Source organism: Eucalyptus grandis, chromosome 8 (assembly GCF_016545825.1).
Source record: "Eucalyptus grandis isolate ANBG69807.140 chromosome 8, ASM1654582v1, whole genome shotgun sequence".
NCBI classification, from domain to species: domain Eukaryota; kingdom Viridiplantae; phylum Streptophyta; class Magnoliopsida; order Myrtales; family Myrtaceae; genus Eucalyptus; species Eucalyptus grandis.
The window spans coordinates 22,884,200-22,900,700 of record NC_052619.1 but is presented as its reverse complement, the minus strand read 5'-3'; the positions used below and the strand labels follow the sequence as shown (position 1 = coordinate 22,900,700).

Genomic DNA, 16,501 nt, shown 5'->3' with positions numbered 1-16,501 from the left:
ACTTCTACGTTGAGTTCAAGCTAATCAAAATTTTTCAAATTAATTTTTCTTGTGATATATATATTTTTAATTTTATGGATAAACACAATACATTGAATCTTTCATAACTTCAAGATTTTATCACAACCCAATGCGACATATCATATAATAAGTCAAGAAAATTATATAAGCTGAAAATACATTTTTATGATTCTCTTTATATCTTTTATCTCATTTAATAGTTAAAATTGATCCTACTCCTTAACTAATACAAAACCTAAATGCCTTTTATCGAGATTAAGAAATTCTGGGCATGTGAGGAGGAGTCGGTTTGTTCAGGAGGGAAGAGTTTTCATCTTTTAAACCTAAATGGTCTTGATACTTTTTATCACATTATGATTGAACATTAAACTTACGTAAATATCTTTTTCTTTATTTTTCTTTTAGTCTTACTCAATATAATTATTACCAAAATATAGGGTTAGAAAATGACTCAATCGTTGGGCCTCACTTGCTCCTCATCTCTCCGCCTCCACCAGGGTTCCCCTTCCTCCGCCGCCGCCGCCTCTCCGCCTCCATAGTTCGTCGTCGTCCTCCTCCTCCGCCTCTCCGCCGCCTCCAGAGCTTCTCCGTCTCCCCCGCCGCCTTCTTGCTCCCTCATTGGTTGGTAGCGTCGAGCTCCGTCGACTGGCCGAGGCCGAGTATTTTCGTTCGATTCGGTGGTTGATTCGCAAAGCTTGCACTCGGCCCTCCCTCTCTCTTTGTAAGTTGGTTCCTTCGCTTGCGATTCCTTAACTTTCTCGAGCGTCCTTCTCTCGAGAATTTGTGATGTGGGCATTTCGATTTCTGCGGTTTAGGTGGGTTGAGCTCGGGATATTGAATGCCACGCCTTAATAATCTGAAAGATGAAGAAGCTGTTGCCGTTCCGAACGGTATCTTCATAATTCGTAGCCAATGGACTTTGCCCGATTTTTCCATTGATTTGATTTGGGTATTTTTTTTTTTTTCGCATTTCGGATCGATTTCCCACTTCTTGGAAGTGTTTGTGTCAAAATTCTTAAAGGTTCAACTCGGGTTTACGATTTCTTGTACGAGATCTTCGACTGCTTGGGATTTGTTCGAAAATTATGATATGAAGTGAATCGTTATCGTATTCTTGCATACGGGTTCATTCGGTTAAAATCCATTCTACCTGTTCGATGAAATGCCTAGATCTAGGCATTTCATTCATTATTTTACCTCATGCGATTACATTATTATATTTTCAGGGACCCTTTTTTTTTCAGGCTTGATCTGAGAGTACCTGGTCTCTAGTGTGTCTGATTACTTGTCTTTTTCATGTTCTAGTAGTGATAGCTATAGATTTAGTAGTACTTGCAGTTCCATGGCGATGTGCAGGTCATCCACTCGTTTGATTTGATGGAATAACTCTTCTTGACAGTCTAGAAGATAAGTTCAGCTGAAGAGGGGTTTTCGGGGGGCAGAGAACAAGATGCCTCTGTATGACTGTGTGCTTTTGCTGAAACCCCATGTCAAGAAGGAAGCTTTGATGGATATGGTGGCTCGGATAGGAAGAGACGTCTTTAAGAAAAATGGGGTTGTCACTGAGGTAAAATCATTCGGGACGGTCCAGTTGGGTTATGGTATCAAGAAGCTTGATGGGCGATTCTTTCAGGTGATTCTTCTGTTGAAATTTGCGCCCTTCTGCTTGCTTGTTCTGAGCTTTCCATCTACAGATAATTCTCTTGTTGGCTTGTCAATTCATGTTGTGCTTGTGATATGCAATTAGATTTGATTCATCTTCTTTGTTTAAATTCCTGGTTTATGTAACTTGGAAGCTACAAATGAGCTATCTGGTTTGACAGAATGACGGAGAGTATTCTCTAGAACAAGATGACGTAACAGAATATGACAGAAGATGATGCAGAAATGCTGACTCTATTAGGTTTCACAACTGGAATGCTTAATGCGACCATGTATTTGGCTGCCTCTTTCCCTCATGTTCAAAGTAGCAAGCTGCAGGAGAAATTGATTATGTTGGCACATATGTTGAGCAAAATTATCCTAGCTTATGAGAAAATCTCATAATGTGATAATGTCTTCGGCTGGCTCCTTGCCTTATGTTAGGAGTGGAAGCCATAGGAGATGGTAATTATACAGGCAGACATGTTGGAACAAATATTAACTAGCTTATGAGGAAATCCCATACTGGATTGGAGTTGTATATTCGGTTTTGCACTGATGCTGTTACCATCCTAGCTTCTTGCTTTTAATACTTACCATGGTCATTTTTTCATCTAAGTTAATCAATGGCTACTGTAGCAGTTGATGGAAGATTTAATTTTGCAATGTTGGTCTGGCAGGAAAATCGCACCAGAGTTCACTCTACTATTCACTCACTTTCAAAGTGGCTATTCATTTTCAAACTTTCATTCACATTGGTTTTGCTTTCAATCGAATAACTTTGGCGATTGACCTGCGAAAAACTCATTGGAAACCTGATTTGACAGCTGGTTTTGATAATTTTAATCTGATTTTAATATCAATTTGACGTGGCAGTATGAGTTCAATATTAAAGTCTAGTGACCAAAATGAAATTTATCTAAAGTTGAGTGAGTTGCAATGCAAAATTATCTACAGTTGACTGACCTACAATGGAAGTCTAATAAAGACACATGTGCCTTCCGTGTCAATATTACAATGATGCCAGGTCAAACTTCTAATGGGATTTTGAACAGCTAGTCAACAGAGTGACCTTATGGAGAACAAAACCAAAGTTGAGAGATCTATATGCTGAACTTGAAAGTTGAGTGATTTATTTGAAAGTTAAAAGTTGAGTGATGTATAGTGTAATTTACCCTTGTCCGGGCAGTAATATGTACTGTTTGGATGGGCTCTCTATCTGCTACTCTTCCTGATGAAGCAGTAAAAGATGATATTTAGTTGGTTGCACTTTTACCTTGTGGAGGAAAGAGGATTCTAGGTCTCTTGCTATTTCTCTCATGTTGATTTCTTTGATCTAGACACTGATATCACTTTTATGTTTCTGTTGCACATCATGCAGGGTCAGATGATGCAGTTGACCATGATGGCTTCACCAATGATGAACAAAGAGCTGCATTACTTGAATAGGGAAGATAGATTATTGCGCTGGCTTCTTGTGAAGCACCGAGACACAAAATATGGGCTGGAATTTCTTACTGAAGAAGATGAGAAGCGTGAACTGAGCAGATTTCCTCGTAGTTCTATATTTGATGATGAGGATGCAGATAAGGATGTAGATGATGATGAGGACGATGACGATGAATATGAGGTGGATGGAGAGGAAAGGAAAGAACAATAAAGAGCAAATCGTCATTTCTGGGGTCATGAATTTTGTTGATTTGATGCGTATTCAGGTCTTGCTTCAGTGTTAGCAGATGCTCATGCTCGTGTTTAGTATCTCTCAAATGCAAAATGTGATTCATTTTATGTGATTCTGCCATCTACCTGTTGAAAGTAGCTGTGAGAATGAAGGTTTTAGTTCATTTTTGCAGGTTTCTTTTGTCAGTGAGTGGTTTGAAGTACCATACTTTAATTAGTACCATATACAGAAATGAGGGAGACTATTGCATGACTGCATGTTGGATTTGTGTCTCACGAGGAGGTCAATCTCAAGATCTTCATCTGATTATCAGTAACTTCTGAAGTTTGGCATTTCTTGTTTTGATTTATCTTTTCTTTAGTTCTCGTTTAGTATGTAAAGATAATCCAATCAGAGAGCTGTTTCAATAGCATGACCTATGTGGTAGATGATAGTTAACAGCTGGTGTGGGTTTTGTTCAATATGACGCCCGGAGGAAGAAATTCTATATCTTTCAAGTGTTACTAACGCAGTGCACTCCAGCAGTGTTGGGTGAGTGATGCTGCTGAGCTTAGAATGACATGGCATTTGGTTACTGAACGTTATGGTGCCTCTGGAATTCTTTCCATTTTAATCCATGAAATTGTAGGAAATTCTGAATAAAAATAGCAGATGCAACTGACTTCCTTCGGTCCCCACACGATAACGAGAGGAATGCATGGTTAAGCGGATAACAAGAGGAACAATCGGTCCATGCATTTCTGACATCTTTTTGTAGTTAATACTTTCACTGAAGAATCTAAACAATTACGCTAGCGTTTCTTCATTGAGAGATGACACTCAAGTACCTTTCGGCTCTCAAATCACTTAATTTTCCTTCATCCAAATACACTGATAAATAACATGATCAATGAGAGTAAAATAAGGATAAGGTATTTTGTGCAGCGGTTGTGCGACTTCATAGTTAAACTTGAAGAACTAAACCGGAAAGAGCCAAGAGATTTTACAACAGCCGTACAGCTTATCCTGTCGTTGTAGAATATGCTAGTTTTGCTACATAGATGGTTTTCCACAATGAACTAACTGCCAAGATATGCATCTTAGCAACCCCAATTCTTCGGCATCCTCAGATTACTCGACACTACATGACTAGAATGTGGTGTGAGACTCCGCAGTGAATGGTTTCCCTCCATATATATATTTACTGGCGAATGATAGAATTTTGTTAATGTCATATTTAGAAAGAATTGGAAAACCACATTACTGTAACGCTTGAATCAATTTTCTCTTTCAGTGACTTAAACAAACAAATCAGCAATCGCATCAGCTAGATTAACAGAACGAAGCCAAACAGGTAAAAGTTCTCCCGGAGACAGGCATCCTCATTTTGAAGCACACCAATGTAGAACTGCTTCATAATCTCTATAATCGCCACATTTGCATGAATTGGTTGAAGCCACATTAGCCAGATCAACTTCAACCAAAAGGAGAAAAGCGAGATGATCTTTGCAACATAATGTTAATCTAAGACAGTGAACTGCATTAACCGTTAACTTTCTAAGCATAAGAAAAGAACTAACGACTGGGTTGTCCAATTATCCTCTGCAATATCACTGTCCTCGCCCTGTGTATCTCGTGGCTACTCTTACCAGCTTGTGTACTGAGATCCTCCATAGTTTTCATGAAAACTTCCGCCCTTTTCTTGATCTCCCGCATTCCAAGCTTCATGGCTTCTTCCTGTTCTTCTCCAAGAATGAAGCCGGCATTTTGCAAGATTGACTCAATCTCAGTTCCCAGCTTACTCACAAGCAACCGAATTGTTACCAAGTCGTTGATTGAGATCCTAGTTCCTGCATTCATTAGGTCTATCAACTCCTTTTTCCCTTTTCGTTCCCTGCGGTATTTTTTCCACCAAGAATCGCACCACTTGCCAGCTGTCGCTATTGGAGCTGGCAGACCAGCAGCTAGAGCAATCACAACAGGTTTCCAAGCTTTCGCAACCGCAACAACCGACAAGATCAAAGCGGACATGAAGACGGTCACAAATATGGCAATGGTCACCCTTCTCCAAGTTTGTGCAGATTTAAGTTCTTTGTCCAGCTTCTCACGAGCCTGCAACTTATGCAACATCTCTGCCTGCTGCTCCCACACTGAGTTAAAGAGCATGGAGAACTCGTACGTGAATGGGCCGCCTGCTTCTCTGAGTCTCTGGAGATCCTGCAATGTCTTGACATACTTCTCCCCTCCCACATTCTCTCCTCTCTCTTCCTCATAGTGCATAATTGCAAGCTGAATCCGCGACTGGTTATCACGGGCCAGCCCAAGGCATGTCCCGAGGGAAGTGTAGAAACCTAATATCCGTAGGCAATGATTGAAGTAATAATCCACTAAATGGATCAGCTCTTTGTCATTCCATGTGGATTCAAGAATGATCTTAGCTACTTCATGGTCCATCTCAAGACGGTCAGTGGCCATCTCTCCTAGAGAGTAAAATGTTAGGGACTGATCTTCAGCACGAAGTGCTAGTGTCCTAATTACTCTATCAGCTCGTAAGGTCTTGTCCAAATCTTGCAAGCTTGGGTCGACTCTACAGGCAGCTTCATAAGAGGTCAGGTCAGACTGTTATCTAGGATCGCTGTCTTCCATTGATGAAGAGTCTAATTCCTTATTCTTACTAAATTTCCCACCCACAGTTTGCCATTAAAAATCCAAAACCAAACCCTTTTTCAAATTTTGCTCGTCAAGCACAGTGCCTGAATTATAACTATAAATGGATTTGCCAGAAAAAATGTAGCAGGACTCACAGACTACTCACAGATCAGCCAAACCCCCTTCTCTTTTCGGCTCTTCTTTTTGTGAGCTTACCTCAGTTTCAGCTGATACCGCATAGGAAAGACGATCTTATTTTCACTTTAACTCCTCCAGAAGGACCAAACCAAGCTCAATCACCGTGTAGGCACCAAGAGTGAACTGCAGAAGCTGAGATCTACTCCAGAAGGGGGACTTGGAATTGTAAAAGGAACCAAGAAGTTGGGAGTGCTACAAAAGGCTGATCTCGAGGCGGCCTGATCGGAGGATTGAAGGCTGCGTAGGGGAGTTGGGAAGAAGGGAAAGTCCAGTAGAGGACCTCAGGAACAGTCTTCCAAGCGGGGACGTTGACTCATTCTCCCATTTTTATTTATCCTCTGTTTTTTTTTTTTTTTTTTTTTGGTCGAATTTATCCTCTGTTTTGAACGTAAGTCTTTGTTTTCCGTAGTTTCATTAATATTCTGGGGTCCTTTCCGGATACCAGATCTTCCTTCTTCTTCTTTTTTCCCTTTCTCCGAGTTAGATTTTATGAAATATGAAGTGATATGTTACATCTTTATTACTTATTTTAATGCGATTTTTTTTCATCATCATCATTCAGGGGGTGCTGATGATTATTTTATAATTAAAATGGAGGTGGTTATCATTTTCGATGGCCTTGAAAGTGATGATCGCCAATCTATTAGTGGGAAAAAAGAAAATAATTACGTGACAATCTTTAATGTATTATGATAATAATAATGTATTATGAATCATAAAAAAATCAAATTGCAAATGATTATAAATTGTTATAGGATCAACTTCTTTAAAAACAAAAATTTGTAGTTCACAATAGATATTTTCACAGTAGCCCAAAAACCGTTATATGCTAGCAAAATCCAGGAGAAAATTGGCAATGGCAATAGGTGATGCTGGCTTGGCAATGCTAAAGGTGCATTTGCTTTGATTATATCAAAGAAAATTAACCCATTAATAAATATTTTTGAAAAAAAGTCAAATTCTAAGGAAAAGGATTTCATTTTTTTTTTTTAATATTTGGCCGTATCTTACGAACAATATGTGAAAGTCATTCGTCTTTGTTACATTAAAAATATGAAACGCACATTTGAAAAAAAAAAAAAAAAAAATCTCAACAACAATCCCAAGGGCCTAGGCTTGAGCTCTGGGCTCTCAAATGTGGCCTTGAGGGACTCGGGTCCATCTACCGGGGTCTAAACCCAACTGCCAGGAACGTCGGTACATGTGTTTGGGTCCCGATCCTTGATTAGGGGGACTTTGCCCTAGTCGTCGAGGACCTACGCTAGGCCTCGTAAGAGCGAGAGACGAACTAATGCTCATCCAATCGACTCACCGATGCTCTCTGTTTTGCTCCTAGTTTGCCGCATTATAAGAAGAAACGAACTGATGCTCATCCAATCGAAACGCGCCAAGTCTAATTATGAATGCAAACTGCAAAAAGAAAATAAACCATAATTGCTCCAATGCTAACCCTAGTTCTAAACCAAGGACTCAAAATCCTTCCCGAGAGAAGTTCTCCCTCGTCGTCATCCTCTTCCCTCCTTCAAAATGGAACCGTTAAGGGACTTCAAACCCCTTCCATTAAATTAAACATAAGAAAAGGCAAGAACTTTGTTGTCGAATAGATCATTATTCTTTCTAATCTAATGTCTCTACAAGCGACAAGGTCGTTGTAAACTTGTAAACTCGTAGTATAGTGGTGAGTATCCCCGCCCGTCACCCGACAGATCTTTGGCAATGGATGCTCCTACTTTTTGGCCTTTTCTTAGTTTTTTTTTTTTTTTTGCTTTTTTTTTTTTTTTACTTTGTTCCATTGCCTTTTTTGAACCTCCCAGACCTTGATATTTGAGATAATTGATATTTGCACATCTTTTTTGTTCTATTCTCATCTCAGCCACTATTCATATTCTAATCTGATACGGATTGTTTTCTATTGGTCATTGAAATCAAATCCATTATTTTCCCTAAAGGTGCATTAATATTAAGCTATTTTTTGACTTGTTTTTTTTTTCCCATAAAGGGGCATGTTTTGTTTAAGCATATGTAGTAGAATCTGGTCAACCTAATTTGTTACTCAAGCTTGACTCGGCTCATGGTGCAATTAGTTGAATATGCTTGTTAGCTACTTCAGTTGGACACTAAGCTTCAAGCTCAACTGATTTAACTATCACACCTTGATTCACAAGAATGAGAGTATGACATGGTTGTCCTTCCATCAAAAGGACGTAGCCTCAATATAATCAAAATTCAACTTGAAATCAACCTGTAAACATCCACACACACACACACACACAAGACAAAGAGGGCATTTGGTTACAATATCAAAGTTTTCTATAAACCACCAAACCTACCTCTATCAGAAACTAACTCACAAACTTATCAACTCTCGTAATGGGCGGGCCAGAATATTGCCACAACTTATACCAAAAATTCTCCACCACAAGATGTCCTCCTTGATGATGGATGCCATTGAAAAACCTAAAAAACAAGTAAATAAGAGGAGTAGGCTACCACGACTCATTGAGCACTACACTTTTTCTAAGCGGATTGAGAAATCACAATGTACATTTAAAACACAACCATAACTCACTTTAACATAATATATATTCAAAACACAAATATCAAAAGCACCAATAGTCCATTTCATTGATCAATTCCATAAAATATGTATCAATAGTCTATTCCATTGATTAATCTCATCAAACCACACAATGATGGTCCATTTGATCGACTAAACTCAAATCACATGTCAATGTTTCACTTCGTTGACCAACTCATGCTTAAATGTCTATCCATGATCACGCATATCGCTCGTAACAAGACAACCAAGATTCCCCCTTGGTTAGATCTCCACATATTATTAATCGGTCACTCAAGTCACAAGGATATTCTAGACTGTATGCACATACCTATATACCTCTTAGGGTTTACAGAAACATCGAGCATCAACCATCAATCATAAATATCTAGTAATCCACCATCAGAATGAGAATTATCTCATAACTTAGACATTTGATATATAAATATCAAAGCTTCTTAAAAAACCACAAACATTTCAAGATTTTTTCATAAAAAGGTTTCCACAAGCCATTTCGAGGCAATCATTCAAATCAAAGTCAAGGATACTTCTCTCTTTCATATAAATGGCAATAAAAACTCGATCTTGTTTAACCTAACAAAAGATGCTATTTATTAACTCATAGCATATATAATCTGTAATGTTTTTCGAAACATGAGTTTAAAATACAAAGAAGATATAATGCCACTCACCTGGGAAAAGCCAAAAACCAACTACGGTACCTACTTGAGTCCATGCATCCGAATTTTTCACAACTAATCGAAAAACAACATCAAAAGACCGCTTAAAAAAATATTCTAATGAATGACTTGATTATACTATACCTATTTGTTGATAAAAAGATATCTACACACTAACAAAAAGCTTGCCTCTAACACCAACCCATTGTTGTCCCTAGACATGACCAACGGGCTAAACTTCATCACACCATAACTTCCTTCACAAAATTCCGTTTTGAGTCATCTTGCAGTCCTTAGAAAGCTCTCTTGATGCACCACAACAACCCAACTTAGCCACCCCAAACCTCACAGAAATTGGCTAAAATTCAGGCTCAAATTTATTTTAAGGTATTGTTTCAAGAACGCGTGTCAAACTTTAAAATTCCATTTCGGGCAAACCGTAAGCTCAAATCAAGATCTGTAAAATATTATAGCTTTACAACATCCTAAGTTAACATTTCTACAAAAATACGCGACTCAATGACACACAAATCGAACTTCACCATACCAATCTCCAAGAATTCCAAATTTCAGGCCCTAATTGCAACAATTCGTTCCAATAGACGATTAGAGGCTTCAATCACTTACCAATTTTACAAAACAAAGTTGAGTCGGCTTGATGAGTCGTCCAAGTTGTGAGCGTGCTGAAATTTTCCCATTTTTCCCTTTCTCTTCTCTCTTTTTTCTTTCTTTTCCCTGAGTGGGCTCTCAGTCTCCTCTCTCTCTCTCTCTCTCTCTCTCTCCCCCCTTAAAAGACAAAAGTGGCCGAAGCTCCACTGTTCTCTCTTTCTTTCTCTTGACTCTTCAATTTTCTCTTATTTTTTCTTCTTTTTGGGCCCACCAGCAACAGACCTTACATTGAGTGCTCATGTTACTTAAACTCAAAGGTTATTGAGTAGAGTTTGAACAAGGCTTCAAAATCTTTGTGATAAATTCGATGTTGTTCATCGACCGGGTGTGACAAAAGTGGCCGAAGCTCCACTATTCTCTCTTTCTTTCTCTCGACTCTTCAATTTTCTCTTATTTTTCTTCTTTTTGGGCCCACCAGCAATACTTACATTGAGTGCTCATGTTACTTAAACTCAAGGTTATTGAGCAGAGTTTGAACAAGGCTTCAAAATCTTTGTGATAAATTCGATGTTGTTCATCGATCGGACACCTCTGGTCATTATTCTTGCTGGAGAAATGTTTGCATAAATAGGGATCATGCTGTCACAAAAGTTGCATGTTGTGCATAGCATAGATTAAGCAGAAAATAACTATCTATGCTGATAAAACATAAATTATAAGAAAAGATCCTGAAATAAACCTAAAGCATTGAAATAATGTTATGTGTGCTAAGATGGATTTACAAAATTGAAATGCCAAGTGAAGTCCCCTACACCTCCAAGAACATCTGTACCAATTGATAGATCTTGTTCAGAGGATCATTGTTAAGCTCAATTACATAAGATTCTCCCTGTTCAGTACACATGGAGGATCCACATACACATTTACTTGCAACCGAACCAAAGACAAATCAGTCATTTGTAGGCTCATTTCGATTTAGTTGATTAACATTATTAAATCTCCCTGCAAACCATGATGACACTATAGATATTTTATTATTGGTTCGCCTTGCGAAGTTACAGAGACAATTTTGTGAAGAACTATTGTCCTGATACAACCGAACAGTACTTTTGTTACAACAATTCATAAGTTCCCGATCCTGTTTAAGAGTTAGCCTGAGAGTTTATCACGAACATTTATCACATTAACAAAGTATATATGGTATAAATCCATAGCCTGCATGTCACTAGACCCAAGAAATAAAGTATTTTGTGCCACAGTTGTGCAACTTGATAGTTAAACATAAAGAACTTACCTTTGTGCTAAAACCCACAATGTTCAATTGTTTTTTTCAAAAATTTAGTGTGTTCACTTGTCTATTTATCTTATTGGTTTTGAGCAAATCCTAAATAATAAAGAGTTGATCGTACAATGACTACCTTGCTTACATGGTGCCAAGAAGAAACACGTTGATCGTGCTTACGAAGAGTATTTGACAAAGCTAATCAATACTATAAAATAGCCGTTGACATCACGCATTAGATAGGAAATGAGCTAATCAAAGTATGAAAAATACTCCCTAGTCATACACTGTCTAGTTAAAGTAAGTTCAAGTATAATTTTCTAATGAATTTATCGCATCTTGATTTTTATTGTTGCATGTGGAAGGTTTTAAAGGAGGAAAAGATTTCTTATGTTATTGCCCCTTACAAGAAATTTCTCCCCAAATTTCCCGCATTTCGTGTTTGTCACATTTCCCCAAATTGTTTGATTCTTCTTCCTCCAAATGAATCACATTTCCCCTAGCTTTTCGCATTTATTGTTCGTAATAACCCAATTTCCCCAAATTTTCCGCATTTATTGTTCATTGCATTTCCCCAAATTCCTTGATTCTTGTTCCTCCAAAGAAATCTGGGCGAATTTAGCATTGGACCAGCAAATATGGGCGAATCTAGCACATGAACCAAAGAAATTTGATCGAATCCAACGCTGAACCAACAAATTTCAAGCTAGGAATTTTCGTGAATTGAGGAATGGATCAGTGATATATTAAAGTACAAAAGCAACTTACCAAATCTAGCCATGGTTGCATTAGTGCTTTGGGGATATTTGGAAAGCAAGAAACGTAGCCATCTTCAAGCAAAAGCCACCAAACCTCGAGATGTTGTGGAAAGAGCTCTCATCACTTTGAATAGCTTAAAAAATGGAATTTTTCGACAAACAAAGCTAAAGTCGGAAATGGTAAAACATCAAACTGTTGGAATTACAATTCCCATCTTGCCTAAAATTTTAGGAATTCAATAATAATTTGAATAGATTCATAAGGGTAAGTGGTTGTGACTAGAAAATAATATGCTTTGTTATTGGGCTATTCGCCGAGTTCGCCTTTCGTCTTCAAGTAGCATCGTTGAAGTGAAAGCTTATGCTTAATTTATTACAATACAAACAAAAACCACACCAAAGTGGAAGGGGAGGGGCCACCATAAAAGCTAAAAGTAGCCTATAGTAGTAGGCCTAACCGAAGCATCATCACATGTTATTGATATTGATTGAGTTGAAAGGACGAGAGTTTGCTTTATTCATCTATATAGAATGCCGTTATTCAAGAAGGATTCTAATCATTCTCAGAAGGGGGGAATACTTATAAATTTAAAGGGGAGGTCCTGTATTAATATTTGTGAATCTGGTATAATTAGCCACCAAAGATGACGACTTTAAGGTGAATATTAATGGGGCTTTCCTATCTTATGCGACGTAGTGGTTGATGGTGTCACGGGCCGATCGATTCGCTCTCGATCACTCCTCGGTTTACCCGTGCAGCCTTAAGGTTTTACCCCTAAGCAGCTTTTCAACACTCGACTCACAAGGGACTTTGTAGAGAGAGAAACTTCTTGAGAGAGAAGCTCTGCTTTTTCATATAACTTGTGAATGAATTACAATGAGGAATGAGACCCCTTTATATACAAGTATAAGGCAAACCGTATTCGTAGATCTCCCTTAGATCTAATGGTAGAGATTGCACCTCCCCATCTACCAACTATCGGCATTCATTGCCAACTACCAGCTACTCGCATTTATAACGTATGCATACAAATACAGTATCGCCCGCCTCTAGGAGAATACTTTATGTCTCGGGGACATAAGCCGAGGGTCATCAACGTGTCACGCCTGTGCCATGGAAACCTCTTGGACATGCTAACTTTCGGGCCGTGACATTCCCCCCCACCTAACTAGGCAACGCCCTCGTCGTGTCTTTAGCATGAAAATCTTCGATCTCTTTCTTGAACCGCCAAAGACTCTCCTCAGGCTCCCAACTGGCTTCGCTCTCCAGAAGACCCTTCCATCGGATCAAATACTCACGCTTGGCCGTGCAATACCTCTTCCGTATGACTCGGTCCGCCAAGATGCTCTCGACTTCTCGATCATACGAGGTCTTTGCCCCGAGCGGCGCTCGTTGTGACTCCCCTCGATCCGGGTCTTCCTCATCAACTTGAAAAAGTTTGAGCATACTTACGTGGAACACCGAATGCACCTTGCGCTTTGGTGGTAGCTCCAGTTTGTATGCGACATTCCCAACCCGTTGTAGCACTCAAAATGGCCCCTCGTAGCAACGGATCAACCCCTTGTGCACGTCCTTGTACCGAAGAACCACGTGCAACTTGGCCAACACTTGGTCTCCAACTTGGAACTCCATGTGCGCTTGGAGGCTTTGTGTAGACACGCTCGTGCCAAGTCCACCTCTTCTTGCATGTTCTTGGCGAACTTGTACGTGGGCAAACTACTCCCCCGGTAACCCGAAGCAATTGTGCTCGGGGTGTTCGGTTGCTGCCCAGTTGCAATCTCGAACAGACTCTGGCCGGTCGACTCACTCCGTTGGAAGTTGTAAGAGAACTGGGCTACGTCGATCAACTTCGCCCAATTCACTTGCGTCGCGCTCACATAGTGCCAGAGGTAGATCTCCAAGAGAGCATTGACCCGCTCCGTCTGACTGTCGATTTGGGGATACAAACTTGTCGACATATTTAGCTCCGACCCCAGCAGTCTGAACACTTCGGACCAGAAGTGTCTCATGAAGCAGGGATCCCGATCGCTCACGATCATTTGTGGTACTCCCAAATACTTCACCACATGCTTCATGAACAGCTTGGCCGCCTCCTCGGTCGGGTAATCCTTTGTCGCAGGCACAAATGTTGCATACTTTGAGAACCAGTCAACCACCACCATTAGAGTCCGGTACCCTTTGAACTTCGGCAAGTTGACGATGAAGTCCATGGAAATGCTTTCCCATGGACGAGTTGGAACAGGAAGTGGCTCCAAAGAAACCCAAAGGACGACCGTTGCTCCAACTTGTCTTGTTGGCATACCAGACAAGTCTTTACATATGCCTCCACGTCGTCACGCATTTGTGGCCAATAGTACCGATCTTCGACGAGGGCCAACGTGCGGTGGATCCTTGAATGACCCGCCCACTTCAAGTCGTGGCACTCGCGCAAGATCTCCTTCCTTAGCTTCTCATAGAAAGGCATGTACAGCCGCCTTCCCTCGGTGTAGAGAAGCTTGTCCTCACACCAAAATTGTTGGGTCTTGCCCTCCTTGGCATATCCAACGAGGGCTTGAGCTTTTGGATCATGTGTCAACCCCTCCTTGATGCGGTCGACCCAAGGACAGCACGGTCGACTCACAGTGTGGCTCATCAGCTCCATCTTTCGACTCAACGCGTTTGCCACGGAGTTGGTCTTCCCCGGCTTGTACTCCAACGCGTAGTCGAACTCCGCCAGGAAATCCTGCCATCGAGCTTGCTTCGGACTCAACTTCTTTTGGGTCTGGAAGTAACTTGTGGCCACGTTGTCTGTCTTCATGACGAACTTCGATCCCAGGATGTAATGTCTTCACGTCCGAAGGCAGTGCACCACTGCAGTCATCTCCTTCTCCTGGACGGTGTATCAACGCTTGGTGTCGTTCAGCTTTCGGGACTCGAACGCCACCGGATGTCCATCCTACATGAGAACGCCACCGATAGCATAATCCAATACGTCTATCTCTACCTTGTAAGGTTTGGTGTGGTTGGGCAACACCAACACCGGCTCCTTAGTCATGGCGGTCTTCAATTGATCGAAGGCTCTTTGGCATCGATCCGTCCACTCCCATGCTTTCTCCTTCTTTAGTAGATCCGTGAGTGGCACGGTGATGCTCGAGTAACTCCACACAAACCGTCGATAGTAGTTGGTGAGGCCCAAGAATGACCTCAATGCAGGTACCTTCGTTGGCGGCTCCCGTTCGACGATCGATTGAATCTTCGCCTTGTCCATCCACACACATCCACCCCAGACAATGTGCCCCAAGAATGGAACTTCTTCTTGGGCGAAGGCATATTTCTTGCGCTTAATGTACAGCTCGTTCTCGTGCAAGGTTTGGAAGACCTGCCTTATATATTTGACATACTCTTCCAACGTTCGGCTATAAATCACAATATCATCTAGGTAAACCATTACAAACCTATCTAGGAAAGGGTGGAGTATCTTGTTCATCATTATGCAGAAAGTAATCGGAGCATTGGTCAGGCCGAACGGCATTACGAGGAACTCGTAGGATCCGTACCACGTCACGCAGGCTGTCTTCGGCTCGTCCCCTTCAGCGATCCGAACTTGGTAGTAGCCCGATTGGAGATCCAGCTTGGTAAACCACTGAGCTCCACCAAGTTGATCAAAGAGATCCGCGAAGAGCGGAATCGGGTACTTGTTCTTCATAGTCAGCTTATTCAGCGCCTGGTAGTCGATGCACATTCGGAGTGACTCATCGTGCTTCTTTTGGAACAGGACCAACGCACCAAACAGGACTTTTGATGGCCATATATAGCTTGCATCGAGCAGCTCCTTGAGTTGCCTCCTCAACTCTTCCAATTTGGGTGACGCCATTCGGTAAGGCGCCATGGCAGGCGGTCGAGCGTTAGGCACTAGCTCGATCCGGTGATTCACCTCTCTCTTGGGTGGCAGCTTCTTTGGCAGCTTCGAAGGCATGACATCCTTTAACGAGTCGAGAACTTGGGTTGCTTCTGTCGGGACTTCCTTTCCTTCACCTTTGTCGTCCTCGATCTTCAAGGCTGCTAGGAAGGTCACTTCACCATTCCTTGCTCCTTTGGTGAGTCGTATGGCCAAGATCATATTTCGATTACGATCCGACTCACGATGGACCGGAATCACGCATTAACTATTCTTGTCCAACACGCATATACATTCCGCAAAGGGAACTACAACAACATGGATCCTATCTAGGAATTTAATTCCAATGACAATATCGTAGTCGTCAAGTGGAATTACCTTTAGAGTTTCCTTGCCTTTCCATGAACCGAGTTGTAGCTCTACATCCCTTGCAACCCCGATCGCAGGGACTTCCTTTGAGTTTACGGTCTTGAGCCAACCGACTCCCTTCTCAACCTGTAGGTTAAGTTTCTTCGCGGCTTCTTCCGAGATGAAGATGTCGAATGCTCTCGTGTCCACGAGCGCACTC

The 16,501-nt window shown here is 40.9% G+C and overlaps 2 protein-coding genes across 3 annotated transcripts; one reads left to right on the top strand and one right to left on the bottom strand.

The window, feature by feature from the left end:
• Nucleotides 1–470: 470 nt before the first annotated feature.
• On the top strand, nt 471–3,659 carry LOC104457213 (30S ribosomal protein S6). Of its 2 annotated transcripts, XM_039298751.1 has the most exons (4): nt 471–742; nt 837–911; nt 1,421–1,654; nt 3,044–3,659. In XM_039298751.1, the coding sequence occupies exons 3-4, from the start codon at nt 1,472–1,474 to the stop codon at nt 3,320–3,322; spliced, it is 462 nt and encodes a 153-aa protein (XP_039154685.1). In that variant the 5' UTR covers nt 471–742; nt 837–911; nt 1,421–1,471; the 3' UTR covers nt 3,323–3,659. The 2 variants fall into 2 exon arrangements, with proteins under 2 accessions (XP_039154685.1, XP_010070450.2); XM_010072148.3 differs by lacking the exon at nt 837–911.
• A 1,238-nt stretch (nt 3,660–4,897) lies between these two features.
• LOC104416743 (UPF0496 protein At2g18630) lies at nt 4,898–5,797 on the bottom strand. The gene has a single exon (XM_039299742.1). It carries the CDS (start codon nt 5,795–5,797, stop codon nt 4,898–4,900), a length of 900 nt encoding a protein of 299 aa, XP_039155676.1.
• Nucleotides 5,798–16,501: the final 10,704 nt, after the last annotated feature.

What these genes read in the sequence shown, in the direction of transcription:
- LOC104457213 (XM_010072148.3), top strand. Translation starts at nt 1,472, where the DNA reads ATGCCTCTGTATGACTGTGTGCTTTTGCTGAAACCCCATGTCAAGAAG. An exon ending in TTGATGGGCGATTCTTTCAG is followed by an intron (nt 1,655 to 3,043) that starts GTGATTCTTCTG and finishes CACATCATGCAG; the next exon opens with GGTCAGATGATGCAGTTGAC.
- LOC104416743 (XM_039299742.1), bottom strand. Translation starts at nt 5,797, where the DNA reads ATGGCCACTGACCGTCTTGAGATGGACCATGAAGTAGCTAAGATCATT.